The sequence below is a fragment of the Cryptomeria japonica genome, chromosome 10 (assembly GCF_030272615.1).
Source record: "Cryptomeria japonica chromosome 10, Sugi_1.0, whole genome shotgun sequence".
Classification (NCBI taxonomy): domain Eukaryota; kingdom Viridiplantae; phylum Streptophyta; class Pinopsida; order Cupressales; family Cupressaceae; genus Cryptomeria; species Cryptomeria japonica.
Window position 1 is genome coordinate 378,407,053 of NC_081414.1, and position 23,198 is coordinate 378,430,250.

A 23,198-nucleotide genomic window follows, 5' to 3' on the forward strand; every position below is an offset into this window, starting at 1 on the left:
TTATGCGCTATAGATACAAATAAAATTACACAACTCCTCTAATTAAAATCCAAAAATACTAATAGAAATAAAACAAAAGACTATCAGTACATATCCAAATAATTATGCGGTATAAATACCAATAAAATTGCACAACTCCTCTAATTAAAATCCAAAAATACTAGTAAAAATAAAACAAAAGACTATTAGTACATCTTCCCCCTATATATAATTTTTTTTTTAACTGATGTTCACTAGTGGAATTCTTCAAAACCTTTTGTTTTTGGTCTCCCCAATGCTTCAGCCCATATAGGCTTCGGGAACTTCCCTGAGATAAGGTTGTCTTTGTTTGTTCCCTGTACAACGACGCTAGAACATCCAACAAGCTTTCTAAGCGGCATGAACGGGGATGTGAGCTTCTCTACTTAGAAGGATAAAACACCCTCTTAATTTTTGTGCAGATGGCGAGCCGGGGAGTCCCGATAGATTTAATTGAATCTGTTGAAAGTGTAAATAGTCACTGTGAGGAGGTGGAGTCCAATGTAAGAGATGTATTGGCAGCCTGCGATCCAGATGTTTTGGCCGAAATACCCCCTCTCGATCGTGCTTACATCTTTCTAACCTTGGCAAAAGCAGCAGCTACACTATATGCTAGTAAGCTTTGTGCAACATACTTGTTACTTATTCATTCTATACATTGTTTACTGTGCTATTAGTTTTACAAAGGGTGCCTTTGAATATTTGGTCATCATTAATTTAGCTGATAAGAACATCTGATACCCACTCTTACTGTGTTTCTTGTCCTGAATCCCAAGTATTTTTGAAACATTCAAAACCGTGGGTTCTCTTTGTAAAACCCCAAATCCTAGTTGCTTCCCTCGAATCCTTAAACTTATAAATTACAATATTTAGGTTTTGTAGATATTGTCTATTTTTCTGTTCGTTAAAAATATGGTGGTTTTTTTCTGGCAGTGCAACTACAGTTTGTTGGAGAATCTGTAGAGGATCATCCTTTCAAGAAGGAGATGGTAAGATTGAGGACCCCATAGTGTTTCTGGATTGTGTCAAGTCAGTCTATTTCAATTTTGAATGATTTCGGTGGGAAGGTTTTCAGAAACAAGAAATATCAAGCATTTCAAAAGTAGTAAAAAATATTGTTGTGGTTTTGCCAGGAGAGATTGGAGTTGTACACAAGCAAGGTGGAATATTATATTGATATGAGTACAGGTACGGATAATTTCTTAGCCAAGTTTTCTCACAATTTTCCTTACTTTATTTTCTCTGTTTGTTTCAATATTCATTGTCGCATTGCTATTGAAATGCATTTGCCTTTGAGTTGTGACTTCGGAGTAGATCCCTGAAATCAATTTTTAATTATAGTAGTATATATTTCTATTTTTTATTCAAATAAGTGATTGTTGCAACTGTTGACGTGAGTTCAATCTCCATTGTTTGTTTAATTGGCCATGCTGCCGTGGGTTACTCTTCAGCAATTTTGGGTACAATTTCCAAGAGAATATGATATAACTCAAACTCTTGGGATGCTTCTTGAAGCCTAGTAGCAATGCTTGATGAGGCATTTCCTCTATATTAAATACAGTTACTAGGGGACAATTTAGTGAACAGAATAATAAAAGTAAAAAGTTGTGATTCATAGTTTTGATACAAATGTAAAAACTATTATTGCATTGTGGTTGTAAAGCTCCATGCATAGCTAAAGACCGAAAATGTTATGTAAAGGTTTCCAAGTACGAGTAGATTTTCACTCTGAGGGCATCACTTATGACATTGTTCCTGTCATGAATGTGTAAGTACAATAAATTTAAAGATGTCTTGAATGTGTCAACGAGTTTAAGTTCCACTATACAGTTACAGATGGCTAAGTGAGATTGCCCCAGTGATTGATACCAGTAAACAGCAGTAGCCATATTTTTTCATGTGTACTGCAAGTGTCAGAAATAAAAGACCATTTGTTGGGAATATCTTTACGAAGCAAGAACATTAGCAGCTAGAATTAGAGGGACAAAACACTGGAGTCATAGAACTAAGAAAATGCAAACGGGTATTATATGTTCTTTGTTTGCAAGTAACGCGAGCTTGTAACCCAGGAAAACATTGGAACTCTAAAAAAATGAAAGATAAAAGTAGGATTTTTTGAAAGCAAGATCTCAACAATGGATTCCTCCACTGCGTAGAGAACAATGTCTTCAGATAGCTTGCAGGAGAAGGTAGCATATTATGATGCATAATGGTAACCCTAGCAGGGTGTCTGTTAAAATTTTGTCCACCCTCTTCTCTAGCTTTGTAAGTTTGCAGCATTACTAGCATGTTTGTGGGCATTGGATATCCCACCGTGCAGTGTCATGATAGATCAAAAAATGCTTTAAATATTCTTTCTCTGAGTACCAATTCCTTCACTTTTAATGTCTAGTTTTTTGGTCTTGCATGGAAGGTTAACTCATTGGGGTAGCTGTAGTCATCAAAACCTCAATTCGTTAAGCTTTTGACGTCCGCTAGAGTTCATTCGGTTATGGAAGTTGTACATAATTTATTTTTATTTCTTATAGGATTTCTTAAATCTTGAAGTGGTACAATGGGTCATTGACTTATCATTTCTGCCCATCTCCTCTTAGTGTATGCTTCTTCCTGTAGGAAATATCTGGCACTCTGTACTCTGTCTTGAGAGCATGTGATATGGATGAGAATGACTTTGGTTGATTCTCTTGCTTGAGAATTTTGTGGTGGTCTCCCTTTTGTTTGAGAATTTCCCTGTTGTTTGAGAATTTCTTTGCGGTGCTGGCAACTGAAATTCTGTAGATTGAAATTGATAGAAACTGTTAATGTTTGTAGCTTCAGTCGAATGATCATTTAGAATACATATAATATATGTTGATTAATAATAATATATTATTATGTTATATTATTATTGTGTGGGGGAAAAAGTGACACTAAGCAAACATGCCCTAATCTCACCTTCAATCACACATTTGTGGAATACGAAAGAGCCTAGAGGTATCACACAATTGGCTACTTCTTTTTGTGGAAGAGAGAGAGCCACGGGCTACCTATTAGGATTTCTATTCCTTTGTTGCAAATGATAGATAGAATGACGCAAGTTCAATTCCTAACCCCAAAGTGCAAGTATGAACTACTAACAAGATTGCAGAATTGAACTTAAATAATGAAAAGCTGTAAATACAAGGATAAGACAAGAATGCAAATGCATACCCGGAGTTAAAATCTGACTGAAAATGTTCGGGACGGGGGCGCGGGCGCCACTGTCCTGATTCTGCCCCTGAAACTGCTCCAGAAACTGTTGTTTTGCACTCTGGAAAAAGTTGTCAAAAATGCTGAAAATGCTGTCTGTCAGGAGGAGCAGGGCGCCCAGCGCCCCTGTCCCAGGGACCAGGGCGCCCCACGCCCCTGTCCTGGTCTTTTGCTCTGCAATTTGGTGTGGAGTGCTATCTTGACCTGCTTTTCCCGGATCTGTCACCTGCGGCGTCGTCCGAGTCCCGAAACCTGCACTTATATCTGAAAAGGGTATGGGCGGCTATATAGGGTTTTGCCTTAGTCAAACCCCCGCTTCAGTGATTTCCACCTCCACGAATAGCCAAGTTGTATTGTAAAATGTATTGTGTGTGCAGACCTAGTGTGTGTGCAAGGTCCTTAAATGCAAGAAAGCAAACTAGAGCAACCTAGAAAGTAAACCCTAATTGCTTGTAACTGATAATGTAAATGCTCTAAATCAAGATGCAAAGTGATCTAAAGCATGAATAAAGGATATATTGAAGCTTATGCAAAGACATGAAAACAACATGAAATCATACCCAACCCTTAAGGGAGGAGTACAAGCCAATCTTCAGTCGGTAATCTCCTATTGTTCTTCAATGTCTCCCAAGCCCTAAATGAATGAAATTGATGAATGCTTGATGGATGGATGTTGAATGTTATTGAAGTCTTCAAAGATCTGCTCTTTCGCTGCATAGAAGGTCCTCGAAAGCCAAAATTCCCATCTTTTCAAATGAAGAAAGAGAGCTCTTATATATGAAACCCTAGGTCTTAATTTCGACTTTTAGCTGACCTAGAGATTGAATATCCCGCCAATTTCTTGGGGTTAAGCTTTATTTTATGATTGGATCGCGCTCCTAAAATTTCGGGAAAAATGCCCGGGACCATGTGCACTTCGGGCGCCATGGTCCTTTCCGGGCGCCATGGTCCTGACAACTTTTCACCAAATTTTCAGGGCCATCGGATATGATGATTTTAGAGAGAATCCCGAAGTTACAGGTGATTTCGAGATGTTTTGACCCCCAAAACCAAGCCCCCAAGTTCAAAATAGGACCTAATTAGGGTTTTTGATTAAATGATGTATAGGAGGAATAAAATGAAAAGGGCACACTTTAATGAAAGGGCCCAACTTTATGATGTGGGAGATGATAAAATAGGACCTTAGACCTAATTAATTTAATTAATTAAGCGCTAAGGGGAAATGCAATGCAAAATGCAAAATGTGATGCAAAATGCAAAATGTGCCAAGGCGGGTGCTAAACTAGGTGTGAAATTGTACAACCCTAGCAAGTGCGTACAATTTACGACGCTACATTTAGCCCCCACTTTAGCGGTCATATGAACACTACGTGCATATGCAAGCTAAAGTACAGAAAAGTAAACATTATTTGAAAAAGGATATATCCATAAGTCTGTCGAACGAAGCCCCCAGTGGTATCTGCAGTACACAGTTAGGAACCGCACCCTACAAAACACACGTTAGATCACAAAATCACCTAATGCTTACTAAGGAAGGTGATGAAAATTCGAGGGTAGCTATATGCCCCCCCCTGTTTCGGCTTGCTAATTTTAGTGAGTTGAAACAGGGTATCATGTTTACCACTTCGAATTGTTAAAGAATATTGATGACAAATGCTCACAAGAAGATTTGATATGAGATCAAAAACTAATGGAGAATCATTTGGTAAGAAAGAGGACTAAATCTCAATTCCAACACAACAAAGAGTGTGAGGTTTTGAGAGTTCTCTAACACAAGATGAAGGATGTAAATGGAAACAAAATGCAAAGAGAAGAAAAGAAAGGAGAAAAGCATGAATACACACATTGGTGATCCATGAGAAGAATAGTGAGAGAGAAAAACACGGACTTCTCGCCCCTAGATCTTGTCTAGGTGATCCATGTGAAAAAGGACATGGAAAACTAGCCCCTAGAGTCTGTCTAGGTGATCCATGTAAGGGAGGAGAGTGAGAAAGTCTAGCCTTATGCCGCTAGTTCCACTCAACCTCGTGCATGTGTGTGTAAGGGAGGTTAGAAGCACCTCATAGGAGTCTATGCCCGAGTATGCTACAACCTGTATATGTATAGTACAAAAGCGTGACATCTTGCTCTAAGAGTCTGTGCTCTGGTTCCGAGAATAATCACCTTGCATAAAAGAAAAATGGAGACATCTCGCTCTAAGAGTCTGTGCTCTGGTTCTGAGAATGACCCATTGCTCAAAAAGTGTAATGTTTATGTCATAAGCAAAGTAGAACAAGGATACCTACCTTCATCACAAAAGAAGATACCCCAAAAATGCAACAATGTCATAGATCCAAGCAAGAGAGTTTTGCACTCTTTAAGTAAGGATAAGATAGTTGAAAAGGGATTTCTTGTAGTATGTGTAAAAGAGATCCTTAGAGGAGAAGAGATCTTTGTACAAAAGATACCTATCCCCGAGAGGAATTGTCCTAGACAAAGATAACATGTTATAGAATAAGACAAAGAAGAGAATAAGAATGCAATACTTCCTTCTTTTGCGAGGTGAAAGTGATTCTTAATGAAGGATGACACTCTTTTTAACCCAATTAGGAGAGTGAATTCGTTATGGATGTATTTTACCAAGTGCAAAAGAGGTTGTAGTCAAGGACTTACACCTCTTGTAAGAGAGAATCCTTGAACAAACAACAACAAATGTGTACAAGGCATAACATCAAGTAATAAAGTCCACACCATCTACAAAATAGGAAAAAGTGGATCCTTAGATAAAAATAAGGAAAGATCATTGCCTCCCAAGGATAAGGACAATGAGAAGGACTTACACAATCTTCTAGGGAGAGATTTGGACATAAGCAAAAGAAGAGATGTATGAAATCACTCTTGTCCCCATAGGAACAAGAAAATTAGGCTATTATGTTGCTTCAAAAAATATGATTGCACTTGAAATTGTACCATCATGAATGACAATGAGCCCCCAGTAAATGAGCTACCAATGTCACATAATGATGAGCAACATAATAGCCATTAATGTTATTTAAAGACATGATAGACTAAATGAGGTATTTGAATATGACATGTTAAATGCTCAACTATAAGTGAGATCAAAAACATGTATAAAATGATGAAAATTGAAGAAGAAAAGTCACATGAAATCTTAGAAGAGGGATGAGTGTAATTTATTAGAGCCTTATCCCTAGAGGAAAGGACTTTATGATGAATAGGAGATAAAGATTCATAAGTGGATTTAGAAATTTGAGGGAATTCATAAAGAGATTGGTTTATTGCCAAGATTTCCTTATGAGGGGAATGAGAGTTGATAGAAGTAGAAGATGATTTAGTTGAAGTGAGATCATCATCACTACTAAATATAGCATTTACATTGAGAGATGGTCTTTTAGATGCTTTGGTACGTTTGCAGGGATTATAGCCAAGTCCAAAGGCATAATTGTGAAAATTAGTCTCTAGAGGAACTTTTATCCCTTGTTCATGAGCGCCACAACCATTTCCATGATACCCATGCATTAGCAAAAATGCGAAAACCACAACCATAACGATCAACCATTTTAGGAAGAGAAGGTGGTTTTTCATAAGACAAAGAATCAAACTCTTCATAATTAGAGGTGTGAGGAGAAGAAGTTTGAGAAGCGGCCACAAAATTATTGCTCATAGGTTCAGGTAAGATTGATTGATTTTTAGTTTCTTCCTTCTTTTTAACTTTAAACTCTCTAGGAGGAACCCTATACTCACCTACAAAGGTGGGATTGAAATCAAGGGATCCCCAATCGTCTTCTGCGAGAACCTTCTCAGGATCAAAAGCCTTTTTATGCGTATATTCAAGTCGAGAAGGATCTTCTTTAGGAGCTTCAGACTCTTCCAAAGAATTTTGGTTATCAGAGGGTAAGGATTCATCCATAGGTATCTTGTTCAAAGAGTCATTACTAGAAGAGGAAGGCTTAGATGTTTGCAAACAAGCTTGAAAATTAGTATCACCTATCAAGGTATATGTCTTATTGTTATAAATGAATTTAACTTGTCTATGCAATGTAGAGGGGACAGCTTGCATACCGTGAATCCAAGGTCTCCCTAATAACAAGTTGTATGTTAGATTTCCCGACATAACATGGATAGGAGTAGGCAAAGTAACAGGTCCCACTGTGATAGGTAAGGTGATAATACCTAATGAAGACTTAGCCACATTATCAAAGCCTCGAATGGGACGAGAGTCAGGCTCAATAAGGGATGTATCCACATTCATCTTCTGCAATAGATTAATGCTACACACATTAAGGCCAGAGCCATTATCTACCAGTGTTCGTCTTATAGCAGTGTCATTTATGATAACCACAATCATCAAGGGATCATATTGATGTTGAATTTCACTAGTAGGCAACTCATCTTGAGTAAACACAATTTGAGCTTTAGGATTCATCATAGAGTTAACCAAAGACACTATATTACTAGATGTATTAGGTGGAGGAACATTCAAATCTTTCAAGGCATCTTGTAACATTCCATGATGAGCGGAAGAAGTTTGGATCAGATCCCAAAGGGATATCTTAGCAGGGGTAGCTTTAAGTTGTTCTATGAGATCATATTCCTTACCAAGAACTTGTGAAATACGTGGAGCTTGGGGAAGAATAGGTTGGGAAGGAGGAAGTGAAGTTGGGATAACTGGAGGAGGATTAGGTTGCCTATTGTTTCTAGTATTATAAGTATGGGCAACCGCATGATAACTCTCTCTAGTCAATTGCTTAGCATACTCATAAGGGCTCTTAGAGGAATAACCTCCTTGCACAGTAATAACAGGTTTCTTAGGAGTGCAAAAAGAATCATTAGCATAACCACCTTGAACCACTAAGATAGGCTTATTTAAAGGTTGAGAATTTTGAGAAGGACAAGCACCTTGGATAGTGAAGAGAGGTTTGTTAGGTGTTTCATTCACATGTATCAAATTGATTGAGGATGGTTTAGAGGAATGAACAAAAGTGTTGGAAGAATTATTGATAGTCTTCTCGTGCACTAAAATCTTATCACAGATTAGATCAATTTTAGGAGAGAGACAAGGGATAGGCATTGATGTTCTAGTAGGAAGGGTAATACTAGGAAAAGTCATATCGTCCTCTATCAAAGGATCTACATGGGGAATAAACTCTCTAGGAGAAGGATCAACATTACTCTCTAAAGTCTCACTTTTGAGAGGGAGATCTTTGAAAGAGATGTTAACCATCTTGCTTTGAACTAGGGTTTCCTTATGAGTAGAACCAAGTTGAGGAGAGGGAGATGCTTTATTTTTAGAGGGAGAATAATTGAGATTCAAGGAAGGGGAGAAACTATCAAGGGAGTTTCCAATCTTGATTTCATCCCCTTTGGCTAGGGGTAGAGAATAATCTATACCTTCTTCTAATGGTTCATCCCAAATAGTGAGGTTGTTGAAAGGAATGTTTGAAGTATTGTCAATTTCGGGAGAGGAGATAACATTGTTTATTAATTCCTCATCCTTAGGAGGGAGAGCATCAATAGATGTGTTAAACTCATCCTCTTTCCTCAAAATATGTTCAATATGATCTTTAGGGGAGAGAGAATTAAGGAAATTGCTTATTATTTCATCTTCTTTCTCTAAGGGATGCTTATGGGTAAGACCAACTTTAGGAGAAGGGTAAGCATTTATCATTAATTCATCATCTCTAGTGGGATTTTGTTGGAAAAGGAAAGGCCATCACTAGGAAATGTAGGGATAATGTCATCTTCTTGCACAAAAGGATCCTCATGAAGGGAGTGTTTTTTAGGAGACACAAAGGCATCAAGGGCATCATTCAACAAAGCATGATCATATCTATTAAAAGGTTTATCTTTTGATTCAAAAGGAGATATCTCTTCATAGAGGGGATCATTGAAAACAACCATGTTACTAGATTTAGTGGAAGAGCTGATAGGAATGTACCCTTGAGAGGAATCATTCGACTTATCTTTCTCATCACAACGAAATGGCATAGTAACAATGTTTATGAGTTTTTGGTAAAATGAAGGTTTGGTATATTTAGGTTTCAAAAATTCATCTAAAGCTTCATCTAACTCATAATCATCACAAATATGAACATCTTGCAAATAAAAATCTGACATTTTGAAATTGCATAAAATTTAAACACACAATGCAAAGAAAAACACTTTTTTTCTTTTTTTCTTTTTAATGAAAATGAAATGAAAACACACTAAATCTAGATCTAGATCTAACAAATGCAATGCAAGAGGAAGCAATGATAGATTCACGTCGGGTTCACCAAAATGTGTGGGGGAAAAAGTGACACTAAGCAAACATGCCCTAATCTCACCTTCAATCACACATTTGTGGAATACGAAAGAGCCTAGAGGTATCACACAATTGGCTACTTCTTTTTGTGGAAGAGAGAGAGCCACGGGCTACCTATTAGGATTTCTATTCCTTTGTTGCAAATGATAGATAGAATGACGCAAGTTCAATTCCTAACCCCAAAGTGCAAGTATGAACTACTAACAAGATTGCAGAATTGAACTTAAATAATGAAAAGCTGTAAATACAAGGATAAGACAAGAATGCAAATGCATACCCGGAGTTAAAATCTGACTGAAAATGTTCGGGACGGGGGCGCGGGCGCCACTGTCCTGATTCTGCCCCTGAAACTGCTCCAGAAACTGTTGTTTTGCACTCTGGAAAAAGTTGTCAAAAATGCTGAAAATGCTGTCTGTCAGGAGGAGCAGGGCGCCCAGCGCCCCTGTCCCAGGGACCAGGGCGCCCCACGCCCCTGTCCTGGTCTTTTGCTCTGCAATTTGGTGTGGAGTGCTATCTTGACCTGCTTTTCTCGGATCTGTCACCTGCGGCGTCGTCCGAGTCCCGAAACCTGCACTTATATCTGAAAAGGGTATGGGCGGCTATATAGGGTTTTGCCTTAGTCAAACCCCCGCTTCAGTGATTTCCACCTCCACGAATAGCCAAGTTGTATTGTAAAATGTATTGTGTGTGCAGACCTAGTGTGTGTGCAAGGTCCTTAAATGCAAGAAAGCAAACTAGAGCAACCTAGAAAGTAAACCCTAATTGCTTGTAACTGATAATGTAAATGCTCTAAATCAAGATGCAAAGTGATCTAAAGCATGAATAAAGGATATATTGAAGCTTATGCAAAGACATGAAAACAACATGAAATCATACCCAACCCTTAAGGGAGGAGTACAAGCCAATCTTCAGTCGGTAATCTCCTATTGTTCTTCAATGTCTCCCAAGCCCTAAATGAATGAAATTGATGAATGCTTGATGGATGGATGTTGAATGTTATTGAAGTCTTCAAAGATCTGCTCTTTCGCTGCATAGAAGGTCCTCGAAAGCCAAAATTCCCATCTTTTCAAATGAAGAAAGAGGGCTCTTATATATGAAACCCTAGGTCTTAATTTCGACTTTTAGCCGACCTAGAGATTGAATATCCCGCCAATTTCTTGGGGTTAAGCTTTATTTTATGATTGGATCGCGCTCCTAAAATTTCGGGAAAAATGTCCAGGACTATGTGCACTCCGGGCGCCATGGTCCTTTCCGGGCGCCATGGTCCCGACAACTTTTCACCAAATTTTCAGGGCCGTCGGATATGATGATTTTAGAGAGAATCCCGAAGTTACAGGTGATTTCGAGAGGTTTTGACCCCCAAAACCAAGCCCCCAAGTTCAAAATAGGACCTAATTAGGGTTTTTGATTAAATGATGTATAGGAGGAATAAAATGAAAAGGGCACACTTTAATGAAAGGGCCCAATTTTATGATGTGGGAGATGATAAAATAGGACCTTAGACCTAATTAATTTAATTAATTAAGCGCTAAGGGGAAATGCAATGCAAAATGCAAAATGCGCCAAGGCGGGTGCTAAACTAGGTGTGAAATTGTACAACCCTAGCAAGTGCGTACAATTTACGACGCTACAATTATATTATTATTAATCATATAAATTTTAATATTCAATATTAATCTATTATATTATTCTAAATTAATAATTGATTGATGAAACATTATAATATTGATTAAATTATTATAATTAGAGGAGAGACATGTCCGTTCAAGGACATGCCTCTCCAAAGGAATATATATAGTATAATGTTATTCAATTTGAGAATAGATAGAATTCCAAGAATGCAAGTATCAGATTGAATCAGATATATACATTAAAATACATCCAATAAAACCTGGGAAAATCAACATGGTATTAGAGCCAGGTCCAGGCTAGGAACCCCAAGCACACGAGAGATGTGGCTTAAGGGGGGGTGTTGGTGTTGGAAATAAGCCACACCCGGACCGACGATGGACTGGTCCAAGAGGGGCCAGTGGCTCAGTGGTAGAGCACTCCAACAGCGTATGGAAGGTCCTAGGTTCGAGTCCTAGCTGGTCCATGTCTCAACATGGTATCAGAGCTCAGGCCTGTGAAGTTTAATTTGGAGGTTGGAGAGGGTTGGAGAATTCAGTTTTTTCTAGAACTTTCAGTCTAAAATATGCTATTGTATGGCCCTTGGTTGGCCTCAAAATGAGGACTATAATATATGGATGGAAAGATCTGTGTTTCTAGTTTTCAAATATGTTTATTTCATCAAATTTGATTTAGTTTTGTGCAAGATATGACGACTTTGGTGCAGGTCACTTGAAACCCTACCTAGGGTTAGCAGTTTTGGGAAAAATGTCATAACTTTTGTTTTAACTGTTGGATCTGGCTATAACTTGGAGGAAATGTTTGTAATTAGATTTTCTAACATCTCACCGAAGAGATTGGATAAATTTGGTAAATTGCAAAAGTTATTAATGACTGTGTGTGGTAGATCATAATGAAAGCGTTGATCAAAATTATGAAAATGTTCTACATCATTCAAAGGGAATTATGATGAGAGATGATTCATGCGTGATATTTCTTATATGGGCTCACCTTATGAAAAAAAATGTTTTAAACTTAAGATAAGTATTCCATGTTTTATTAAGGCACATGAATTATTGAGTTTGTAATTTATGCTATAATATTGGCTAGTAAAATCTTGTATGCTTCTATCATTGGTATTTCTGTTCGAGATAATTTATGAGCTATTTGTAATCTCTCTCTGACATACCTTCAGGACGAAAGCACAATAAAATTGAATTAAAGGGAGAAATAAATTGATGCTTATAAACGAACTGATGATTGAGACTAGATGCAGAGGGAGTCTGACATTTCAAAAGAGAACAAGAGGTTGATACAAGAACTTGAGCTTGAGAGGGAGCAGATTGTTCAGTCAAATTGTGACAATTTCGATCATAGTGATTGAGAGGGATTTTCACTATTGAAGGTGAAACACTTATGAGGTAAAACTTGATTCAATTGATTATTATACTAATGAAATCATTTAATGCCTTATGGGCCCTGTGTAAATCATAAGGAAGTGACGACTTTCGAATGATTTCCACTTGTATTTTTGAGGTTATCGGAAGGTGATGATCTTACAATAACTTGAGCTTGTGGATAGAATCGCCGACAGAGGCAATCCACATGAGAGCTCATGGATAGAATCGCCGATTGAGGCAATCCACTTAAGAGCTTGTGGATAGAATCGCCGACTAAGGCAATCCACGTGAGAGCTCATGGATAGAATCGTCGACTGAGGCAATCCACGTGAAAGCTCATGGATAGAATCGCCGACTGAGGCAATCCACTTAAGAGCTTGTGGATAGAATCGCTGATTGAGGCAATCCACGTGAGAGCTCATGGATAGAATCGCTGACTGAGGTAATCCACGTAAGAGCTTGTGGATAGAATCGCCGATTGAGGCAATCCACATGAGAGCTCATGGATAGAATCGCCGACTGAGGCAATCCACACAAGAGCTTGTGAATAGAATCACCGACGGAGGCAAATTCACACCTTGAGACTATGGTTCCTTGTGATTAGCATCATATGGTTGATGCAAATACTCCCAATATCATGAGATGATATTTTTGAGTTATGGTGAATATCATGTGCCTTGATATTCTTGTTTATACCATACTTCCTGATATCATAGTGAGATAATATTTTCTCTATTCCATAATGAATCTAGACTTAATGCATTTGCATTGATTTTATCTTCCCTAGCTAAGAGGGAGTGTTAATTATGTTTTGTGTAGCTATGGTGAGGGCCATAAGTGTTGACATGGGAGATCACTACACATTCTGTCTGATCATCCTCCCTAGCTAAGAGGGAGTGTTAATGTTTGTAGCTTCAGTCGAATGATCATTTAGAATACATATACTATATGTTGATTAATAATAATATATTATTATGTTATATTATTATATTATTATTAATCATATAAAATTTAATATTCAATATTAATCTATTATATTATTCTAAATTAATGATTGATTGATGAAACATTATAATATTGATTAATTTATTATAATTAAAGGAGAGACATGTCCATTCAAGGACATGCCTCTCCAAAGGAATATATATAGTATAATGTTATTCAATTTGAGAATAGATAGAATTCCAAGAATGCAAGTATCAGATTGAATCAGATATATACATTAAAATACATCCAATAAAACCTGGGAAAATCAACAGAAACTAAAGAATCTAAAACTACTTGAAAGATGTAACTGATAGGGCTGGTGTAATGCCCCCTTTTAATCTGCAGCACTAAGAATTTTGTCAGCAGTTAGATAGGAAGTGTGTCCTCTCAGCAGAAGTATGTGGCAGAAAATAAAAAGAAATCAAAAGTTTCAAAAAAAGAAAAAGCATTGAAAAAAATTCATACAATTTTTTAAAAAGTGCTTAAAGTGTTGTGTAATTGGGGGGACATGGGGTATTGCAGGGGTACTTGGCCCCCTTGCCACCACCTGCCATATAATAGGCGTGGCAGGAGCGTCAAGGCTTGCACCCCAACTTCCATTGGTTTTTTCACTACTGCCAGCCTTTAACATTTTGGCCACCCACCGACCACTCAACCCTGCCACTTAACCATCTTTGCTTTGCCAACCAAATGTAGCCGTAGTGGTTCCTTTGCTCTTTCCCGATTAGCAATCCTTTTACCTACTGACTTGCATCATATTTGAGGATATTCTTGATAAAATCATTGTTTTCTCTTTGAGTGGTTTCCCATGAGATGAAGGTGGTTTTGAAATTGAACACAATGGATTCAATAGTATGGTGGGCAGTTTTCTAAAACAGTTGTCAATATTGGCATATTTTGACATCAAGGAATATTATAAAGGCATTTTGCAATATTCTTTTATTGACTTCAGCATGACATCATCCATTTCTTCCCTCAACTCTTGCCTCATCTCTAATGGAGTTTTGATTTTGGTCCTTGAAGTTCAGAGGCTTTGTTCTTGCTCATTTTTGCTCCTTTTTTTGAGCAATTTTTTTTGATATGGGCTAATTTTTTGTGACCTTTGCAAGGTACAGATGATTTTTTATTTTGGCATTGGGAATTTGAAAAAAATTTAGATTCTAATAAGTGATGCTAAGCAGTTCTCATTTTGAGAACTTTTAGGGCTCCGTTGAATCTCATACATAATGTTTTTGGGTGCAATTTATTGGAAAGTGCATAATTTTTAATTACTTTTGATTGGTGTAGTCTGATCTATATCATTATGTATCAAAAAGAGTAGTTTCAGCTCCATGGCTTATTTTAAGATTTGTAATACATCAAAGTCAAGACCACTTCATTGACTTGGCAAGTGGAAACTATAATTGTGCCAAGTATAAAGTGCCACATCATAATTATTTGGGGAGAGTCTTTAAAACAAGTTGCTTTTTAGTTTTTTGGGGTGTTAAAGCAAATGTACTCAAGTTATAAAGAGCCATCGGATCATATGCTTGTCTCTTAGGGGGATTTACACTTGGGCATTTTGTAATTATAAACTACAATAAAGTTCCATCTTCGTGTGCCTCATGCATAGGCTTCCAATGTTTCTACACAATAGGACATAATAAGGGATAAGAGTGTTGTCAAATGACATGCATTATGATTCTAACTCCAACTTGATCAAATATCACATCAAGTTGCATTAGCTATTTGGATATTCTAATTCTCTCTTTGTCGCATTTTGCTTATTATGACTTGACACATCTTGATTCGCATTGGTTCACATCTCCAATGGGGAGCCATTCATCTATGGTCAATGATCTTGAATCTTGAATTTGATTCTCATCAGTACACATCTCTATAGAGAGCCATTCATTATGGTAAATGTTCTTGAATCTTGCATCTAATTCACATCGGTTCACATTTTACATTGAGAGCCATGGTAAATGATCTTGAATCTTTTATTTGATTTACACCAGATCACATTTCAAACATTATGGCTAATTTTCCAAAATCTTCATGGTACTTGCTCTTGTGGATTGGTTTTAATCATAGATCAGCATCAACATTGAAGCACTCAAGGAACTTTTAGATTGATTCATCATTCCCTCCTTGGGATCAAGTTTTTTCTCTATGGATTTTTCTCCCTGTTTTGGGGGGTTTGTATTATTGTACATGGGTACTTGATTGGGCTTAGTTGTTGGAACCTATTTCTCATCTCATTTCTCCTAAGTTGCACTTATGCCGGGGTGTTGTAATATATTGTTCCCCTTGAAGATGCTCTAAATTACGTGTGTGATATTTATTTATTCTCACCTAAGTAGCTAATAATGGCATGTGTATACCTTGACTTCAGGTACAGAAGTGCTACCACTATCTTCATCAATCCTTGATTGATTGTAGCTGGATGCCACTTGTATTTAGTCAAGGCCACCTTTGTCTCAGCTAGATGGAGTTAACTCACCTCTTGATCGAGAGTGATTAAGAGTTAGCTTGTACCTCTTGTATGTGTCATATGTTTGATTCATGCATCTGAGAATTCTATATATTTGTATGTTACCTACTGTAACTTGTCTCACAATATTGAATATAGAACAACATTATTTTGTTCATGTGAATTTGTGATTAGCTCATAGGCATTTAAATGTGATCTTGTTGATCTAGAGAAAAATATTCAGCATCCTTATGGCAGCAACTTTATAATAAATATTGCCTTAGTAGATTTTATGATAGATTTTAGATGTTGTGAAGAATTACTACCAACGGTTGTGAAAAGGATTGTTCATAGTCACTCCAAATAAAGAGGCAAATTGAGGGCTGCTGGATCAAGACCTAAGATTGAGGGATCTTGAAAGTAGATCCTATACACACTACATTTATGAGGCAGCTGTTGATGCTGGTCTAACAATAATCAGCACTCTGCACGGCCTTTTGGAAATTGGTGATAAAGTTTACAGATCGAAAGGATGTTCAGTGCAACTTTGTGCTACATTAACAGTTCTCAGGGCAGATTCAGCGTGCTCATCAAGTCCAATCAATGGATCTTTCTGTCATTTAATCATTTCAAAATATCTCAATTATGGAGTAGCAGTAAATAATGTTGAGATTGACCTTCTTTCAGCAGCAATTGCAATACTTCAAAACTAAGTTACTGAATTGGAATTGTAATCAGAATCAGGTACGTAGTATTATTTATAACTAGGAAAGAGGGTTCTGCCTTAAGGCAACATCTGAACCCATATAGGACTGGGACCTATCCTAGGAGGGTAACGTGCCCCTAAAACAGGACCAGCCCCATATCTCCATGCCACACTAAATATCTACCACGCCACAATAAATCAAATTGGCGCCAAAATGCATTAAGGCCGACTTGGAGTTATATGGGTTAAAAGCTCATATAAATAAAGTTCAAATGAAAACTCAAATCACTCATTCAATTTCTCATGCAATCAGTAAAATTGCTCTGCAACTAAAGGTGCGAAATATAGAAGAGGATTGTGCGAATTTGTTCAAGAAGATAGAAGGCATTTGGTATTCCTTGATGCAGACTTGGTGTAATTAGAAGGGCAAATCTGATATGATAAAAGGGAGCAGATCTGAAGAGTCAAGATAAGTATTGTATTGATGCAATTAAGATTGAATACATAATCTGACCTGTGGGTCTTTAGTGTTGGGTTTTTTTCCTCCTTGGAGGTTTTCCCAGGATATTTGCGTTGGTCTCTTGCTCACTTGTTTTCATTCTTGCATTTACTTGATTATGGTTTACTAAATGTTAGCAAATAATTAAATGCTGGAAATCTGATTACTGAACTAGGTCACAAAATTAACACGTAGGTACGATATGTGGATATGACAAAAAGTGTTTTGGGGCTGGGTACGTTATGGGTACATCTGTACAAAAAATATATAAAAGTAATAAATATATACATATTTGTAGCCTAAAAACACGAATTAAACTCATAATATCACATATCAAGCATATGCTAAACAAAACTACCATATAAATTTAAAATATAATATATAATATATTAATTGAACACATCAAAGTATATCAAAAGATATATTATTCTTGCGTTATATTATTATATATCAAAATATATAATGTTATGTAAATTTGTACCTGTCAATTACTACCTATATTGTACCTGTCAATATCAAAGTATATAATATTATAATATTAATATGCCAATTCAAGTAGGGTCAAAGTATATCAAACGATATATTTTTTTGCATTATATTATTATATATCAAACGACCATTTGGAAATGCTACAACAGAGTATAGCAAAGGATATATTATTATATTGTATAAATTATACATTGATATACTACCATATTAAATTAGAATATTAGAATATAAGTTTATGACACAGGTAGAGATGTGAGAATTGGCATTACACATTAGGGACATTACTATAGAAAATTACCGTAGCATATAAATGAGTTCGCCCTATTTTATTTAGCATGAAACATAAATGAACTGGCATTACACATTACCATAAAATAAATGAATTTGCCCTAAATTTTATTGCAGGGAAATTGTGCACAATTTTTTTCCTATATGTTGGCAATCTGAAGGAATTGATTATTTGTTGCATTGATGTTTTGTCATTGATGTCAACACTACCTGTTTTGGTGTCTATCGACTTCCGGTAGAGTGGTTGGACTATGATATTGATCTGGAGACCATCTCCGGTATTCTCCGATTTGGTCCGACTTGTGGTATTGGCTTGGATTGGTTATTCATGTGTTCCTGATGTGTATCACATTCAGTTGGTTCGAGATTTGATGATTTGGATGCTATCATTTGTTCTAGTAAGCCTTTTGGTCACCGGTAAGGGTTTTACCGGCAGTGCTTTGATGAAAATCTTTTGATGAATCCGATAAGTGGTGTTTGTGCGGCTTCTAGAAGGTTATCAGGATGCTGATGGTTATCTTGTTCGTGTTCCAGTTGATCGGTGGTGTTTGCATTTAGGACTGGACCTATTCTATCTTGGTCTTATTTTGCTAGGTTATAGACCGGTTTGTGTAACGTGTTGGTTGATGCTCCCGATGCGTCACCGATTGGATTTATTGTTTGGATTATGTTGTTTCGGTCTTAGGCTGACTTGGTTTATCATTGGTTTGCGGGATTATGTAATGAATCTATTGTATTATCTTTTAGGTGGCCGACCTAATCGTTTAGGTCTCGGGTTGGTATAAATATGATGTAAGATCTCTTCGTAGATCGTGGTCTTATGGGATATAGGATTATCTGTGTGCGAATAATATTGTAATCATATGCAGAGGTTTTGGTCGATCATAGGTGATCGAATTGGGTTTGTGAAAGAGGTTTAAGACCTCCGGTATTTAGCTTAACCGGAATTGTACTCAGGGATAGGAGATGCTATTCTTGCAGTTCATTCTTATTTCCGGATTATAGTCTGGATTTCTTTATAGTCAGTGAGGCTCCTTTTGTGATGGGCAGTGTGCCTTTCTGCATATGTAGGCCCCTCTTATTGTAATCACATACTTGCTGCAAAAGTATTATCTGACTGTGGGTAGGCTTCCCACTGTGGTTTTTCCCTTTACCGGGTTTTCCACGTACAAATCTTGGTGTCATGTGTTGTGGATGGTTGGTTAATTATGCTGTAATTTATGTTTATGCTTAACTGTTACATCTGCTATTCCGGTATTTGGTTTATGCATTTCAGTAGAAGGTTATGTGAGCTTAAAGTTTTATAATTTGTTGACAACTGATTCACCCCCCCTCTCAGTTGTCCACCGGTTATCCTAACAATTGGTATCAGAGCTTGGTACTCTTTTGCAGAAGCTTAACCACTTGAGGAAGATCCTATGGCAACTAATAATTCAACTGCATCTGTTTTCCGGAGAGAAACCCCTAAGCTTGATTCGTCAAATTACAGAGTATGCAAGATTCAGATGGAGACTCATTTGAGATGTATTGGGAAAGAAATTTGGGAGATCACGGAGAAAGGCTATACTCCTCATAATCCGACATCTGACAATCCTCCTCTGGTAAGCCTGGATAAGGACATTGAAAATGATTGTAGCACTCTTGAGCGCACTATTTGATCAGCAAATTATGGGATTAATTGACCAATCTAATGCGAAATATGGGATAAGTTGGAAGCTTTGAATGAAGGTGACCCTATTGTTAAAATTGCTGAACTTGATAGTTACTGGGTAAGGTATGAGAACCTGAAGATGGAAGAAGATGAAAGGATTACTGCTTTCATGGAAAGAGTTAATGAAATTGTTATGGGAATTCAGTGCTGTGGTGGATCTCTGAGCGAGGATGAGATTGTTTCTAAAGTTTTGAGAGCTTTTCCACCGGCTTACAAGATGAAGGCTACTGCAATTAATGAGTTGAGAACCATGGCTAACACTTCTGTTAACCGGGAAACTTTGGTTGGAAAATTGTCTGCTTTTGAGCTTGAAGAATTTGGCCCTCAAGGAGCTGCAAAAATTGAATCTGCTTTTCATGCACCTATATCATCAATCGGCAAGAGTGATTGTAAAGCTTTATATGCGAAGGAACTGGATGAAATGAAGAAACAAGATGAAGAGTTTGAGCAAGTGGAAGCCCTATTTGCTAGAAGAGTACCTAAAGGTCCTGCTGGAAGTAAGTATGAAGGAAAATCACCTTTTAAATGTTTTGCATGTAATAAGATAGGTCATTTTGCATCTAGATGTCCTGAGAGGAATTCAAGATTTGAAGAGAGAGCTAGAAGATCTTTTAGGCCTAACCATGATTATCAGAACAAGCATAAGTACAGGAGAAACAAAGATAAATCATGTTACTATGCTGATGAGGAAGGTGTAACTGATTCCGATGATGAATTGGCACAAGATTAGGCTAGTGGATTCGGTAGTGGTAAGGAATGGGTATTTTTGGCTATTAATGAAGATGCTTCGGTACCTGTTATTCAAAATGAGGAAAAGACCCTTGTTGCTAAAATTGAAGACAAGGATGAATGGGTGATAGATAGTGGTTGTTCACATCATATGAGTGGAGATAAAAGAAAGTTTTTATCTTTGCAAGAATTTGATGGTGGACTGGTTAGATTTGGAGATGACAAAGCATGCATGACCAGAGGAAGAGGAACTATATCATTGGATGGTAAGCATAATACTGATAATGTTTATTATGTTGAAGGTTTAAGACATAATCTTTTGAGTGTAGGACAGTTGGTGGATAAGGGATTTCAATTACAGTTCAAGGATGGAAAATGCAAAATCATTAAAAGATCTGGAATGGAGATTGCAACTGATACACAAACTAAAGGTAACATCTTTCATTTGAACTCCAGTGAGAAGACATGTTTGATTGCACAAATTGATGAGAGTTGGCTATGGCATAAGAGTGTTGGATTGTTGGCATTGACAAAACTGGTCAATCTAGAAAACCGGTATATGTGTAAGGTTTGTCATTGATGTCCAACACTTACCGGTGAAGACACTAACTGGTGAAGTGGTATAGGTAAAGTGGTGTTGCTTTTCAGTAAGTAATAATGAATGGAGACAACATTGGTATTGAATGATCGAAGGGTACTTCAGCTCAAGGAAAGATAAAGTAAGTCAACTGATCTATCATTCAGGAAGATTGGTCACTTTGGTGATGGTGAAGTCACAAAAGGTGACTCAGGCAAGAAAACTTGTTTTCTCTAACCAACCGGTAACTCATTGGCAAACAGGGGAGAGACATGATGCTAGCACAACAAACTGACAGTCAAATAATGAACCGGTAAAGTAAGAAGTGTAGTTACATACCGGTACACCGGTATGACAGAAGGAAGACAAACGATCACCATAAATCTTGGAGTAGTGATCGGTTATTCAGTTGCGGTGGCAAAGGATGAGTTGGTAAGCTTGTGTCTACGCCAAAACATTTGTTGGTAAGGTTAACTTTCATTTATCATGTAGTCAAGCATGATTACATGCGGATTCTCTAGTTCGCATTTATTTGGCTGAACATGACTCAGAAGTTTCTATCTTTGGGAGATGCAATGGCAGAGTTGGTTGAACACTTCCAGTGGGAGATTTTGAAATTGGAATCTTCCAGAATCCTTGATTGATTTGATTGAGGATATGCCTGAAGGTGTCGACAGAAAATGTATAAAGAGTTCTTGAGCTCTTTCAGAAAGTTTTGATCGTGAAATTTGGAACAAGGAAATCTTGTTGAAGGCAATCCAAGGTGAAGAGCAGAGTGAGAGGAAGTGCTAAGAGGTGTTAGCACAGTTGAGTGTGTGTGTGAGGTAGATCGACTAAGTGTAGAGTCAACAGACAGAGAATCGGCTGAGAACAGACAGAGAATCGGCTGAGTGCAGAGCCGAAGAACAGAGAACCGACTGAGTGCAAAGCCGAAGGATAGAGAACCGACAGAGGGCAGAGCCGAAGGACAGAGGACCGACAGAGTGCAGAGCCAAAGGTCAGAGGACCGACAAAGTGCAGTGTCGAGGGATAGGTGACCGACTGAGTGAATAGCCGAAGGTGTAAGAAGGAAACCGGTGCTGTGCAGAGAAGACACAATCGGTGTGTATTGAGTGGAATGCATATTGAGATCTGATCAAGCTATCAGTAGCTAATTCAGCAGATCATCCATCTGTTACTTTCTAACAACTGCAACATAAATCCCTTAACTGGGTGGACTTTAACAGGTCCCTATTGTAAAATCCTTTAACCGGGTAACATCTTAACTAATGTTCTAAGTCCTTTAATCTTGCTACCTTTAACAGGGTAAAGGCACTAACCGACCTTGATCAAAATCCCTTAACCGGTTGGCACCTAATAGTGTCTTTGTAATATCCTAACAGGGATGGCTCTTAACCGGGCGTACTCAGAAGAGTGCAAATTTTGTGAGTTCCTACTCACACCGTGGTTTTCTCCTTATTAGGTTTCCACGAGATAACTCCTTGGTGTCACTGTCAACTTTTCATGCTTGCATATTTTACTTTAGTGATTAAGTATATTGTTGGATCTTTAGATGAATGAAGATTTAAGATAAAAGTTAAATTGTGAAATTCTGATAAAGTGCTGATTCACCCCTCCCCTCTCAGCACCGGTTGGGACTAACAATTGGTATCAGAGCATCAGGTCCCTAGAATCAGAAGAAGCTTAACCGGTTTAGGGAGAGATCCAAGATGATGCGTAAGGAGGGCCCTAAGTTCTCAAAGGAGAACTACACCTTATGGTGTGGAAGAATGAAACTTTATCTAAGATCCCTAGGTGAACACTACTGGAACCATGTGATCACAGAATAGAATGAACCTTCAGGGACTCTCACTCCGGACCAGATAAAGGAAAGGCAAGATAATACTGCTGCTATGGATCTGATTGTTAGCACTCTTTCAGATAATGAATTTGCTGAAGTACAAGATTTGAAAACAATTTTTTAGATATGGAATAAGCTGAAGACAGTCTATGGGGGAGATCCCCATGTTCAAAAGGTCAAAGTAGACAGCCTGAGAGGTAAATATGATGAGATGAGAATGCAGGAAAGTGAAAACATAGAGCAGTACAGTAAGAGGATAAAGGATGTAGTAAACTCCATAAAAAGTGTAGGAGGAAAATTGGAGGAGGATGATGTGGTTAGCAAAATCCTAAGAACTCTGCTACCACAATATACCATAAGAG

At 37.6% G+C, this 23,198-nt stretch overlaps 1 protein-coding gene across 1 annotated transcript in view; it reads left to right on the top strand.

Moving 5' to 3' along the window:
- The first annotated feature begins 231 nt into the window (after positions 1 to 231).
- LOC131075867 (uncharacterized) overlaps positions 232 to 23,198 on the top strand; it is a 50,016-nt gene continuing 27,049 nt past the window's right edge. The window contains exons 1-3 of the mRNA XM_058012786.2: positions 232 to 633; positions 952 to 1,007; positions 1,152 to 1,206. Coding sequence (XP_057868769.1) covers positions 441 to 633; positions 952 to 1,007; positions 1,152 to 1,206 — 304 coding nt within the window. The 5' untranslated portion in view covers positions 232 to 440. The remainder of the gene's footprint in view (positions 634 to 951; positions 1,008 to 1,151; positions 1,207 to 23,198) is intronic.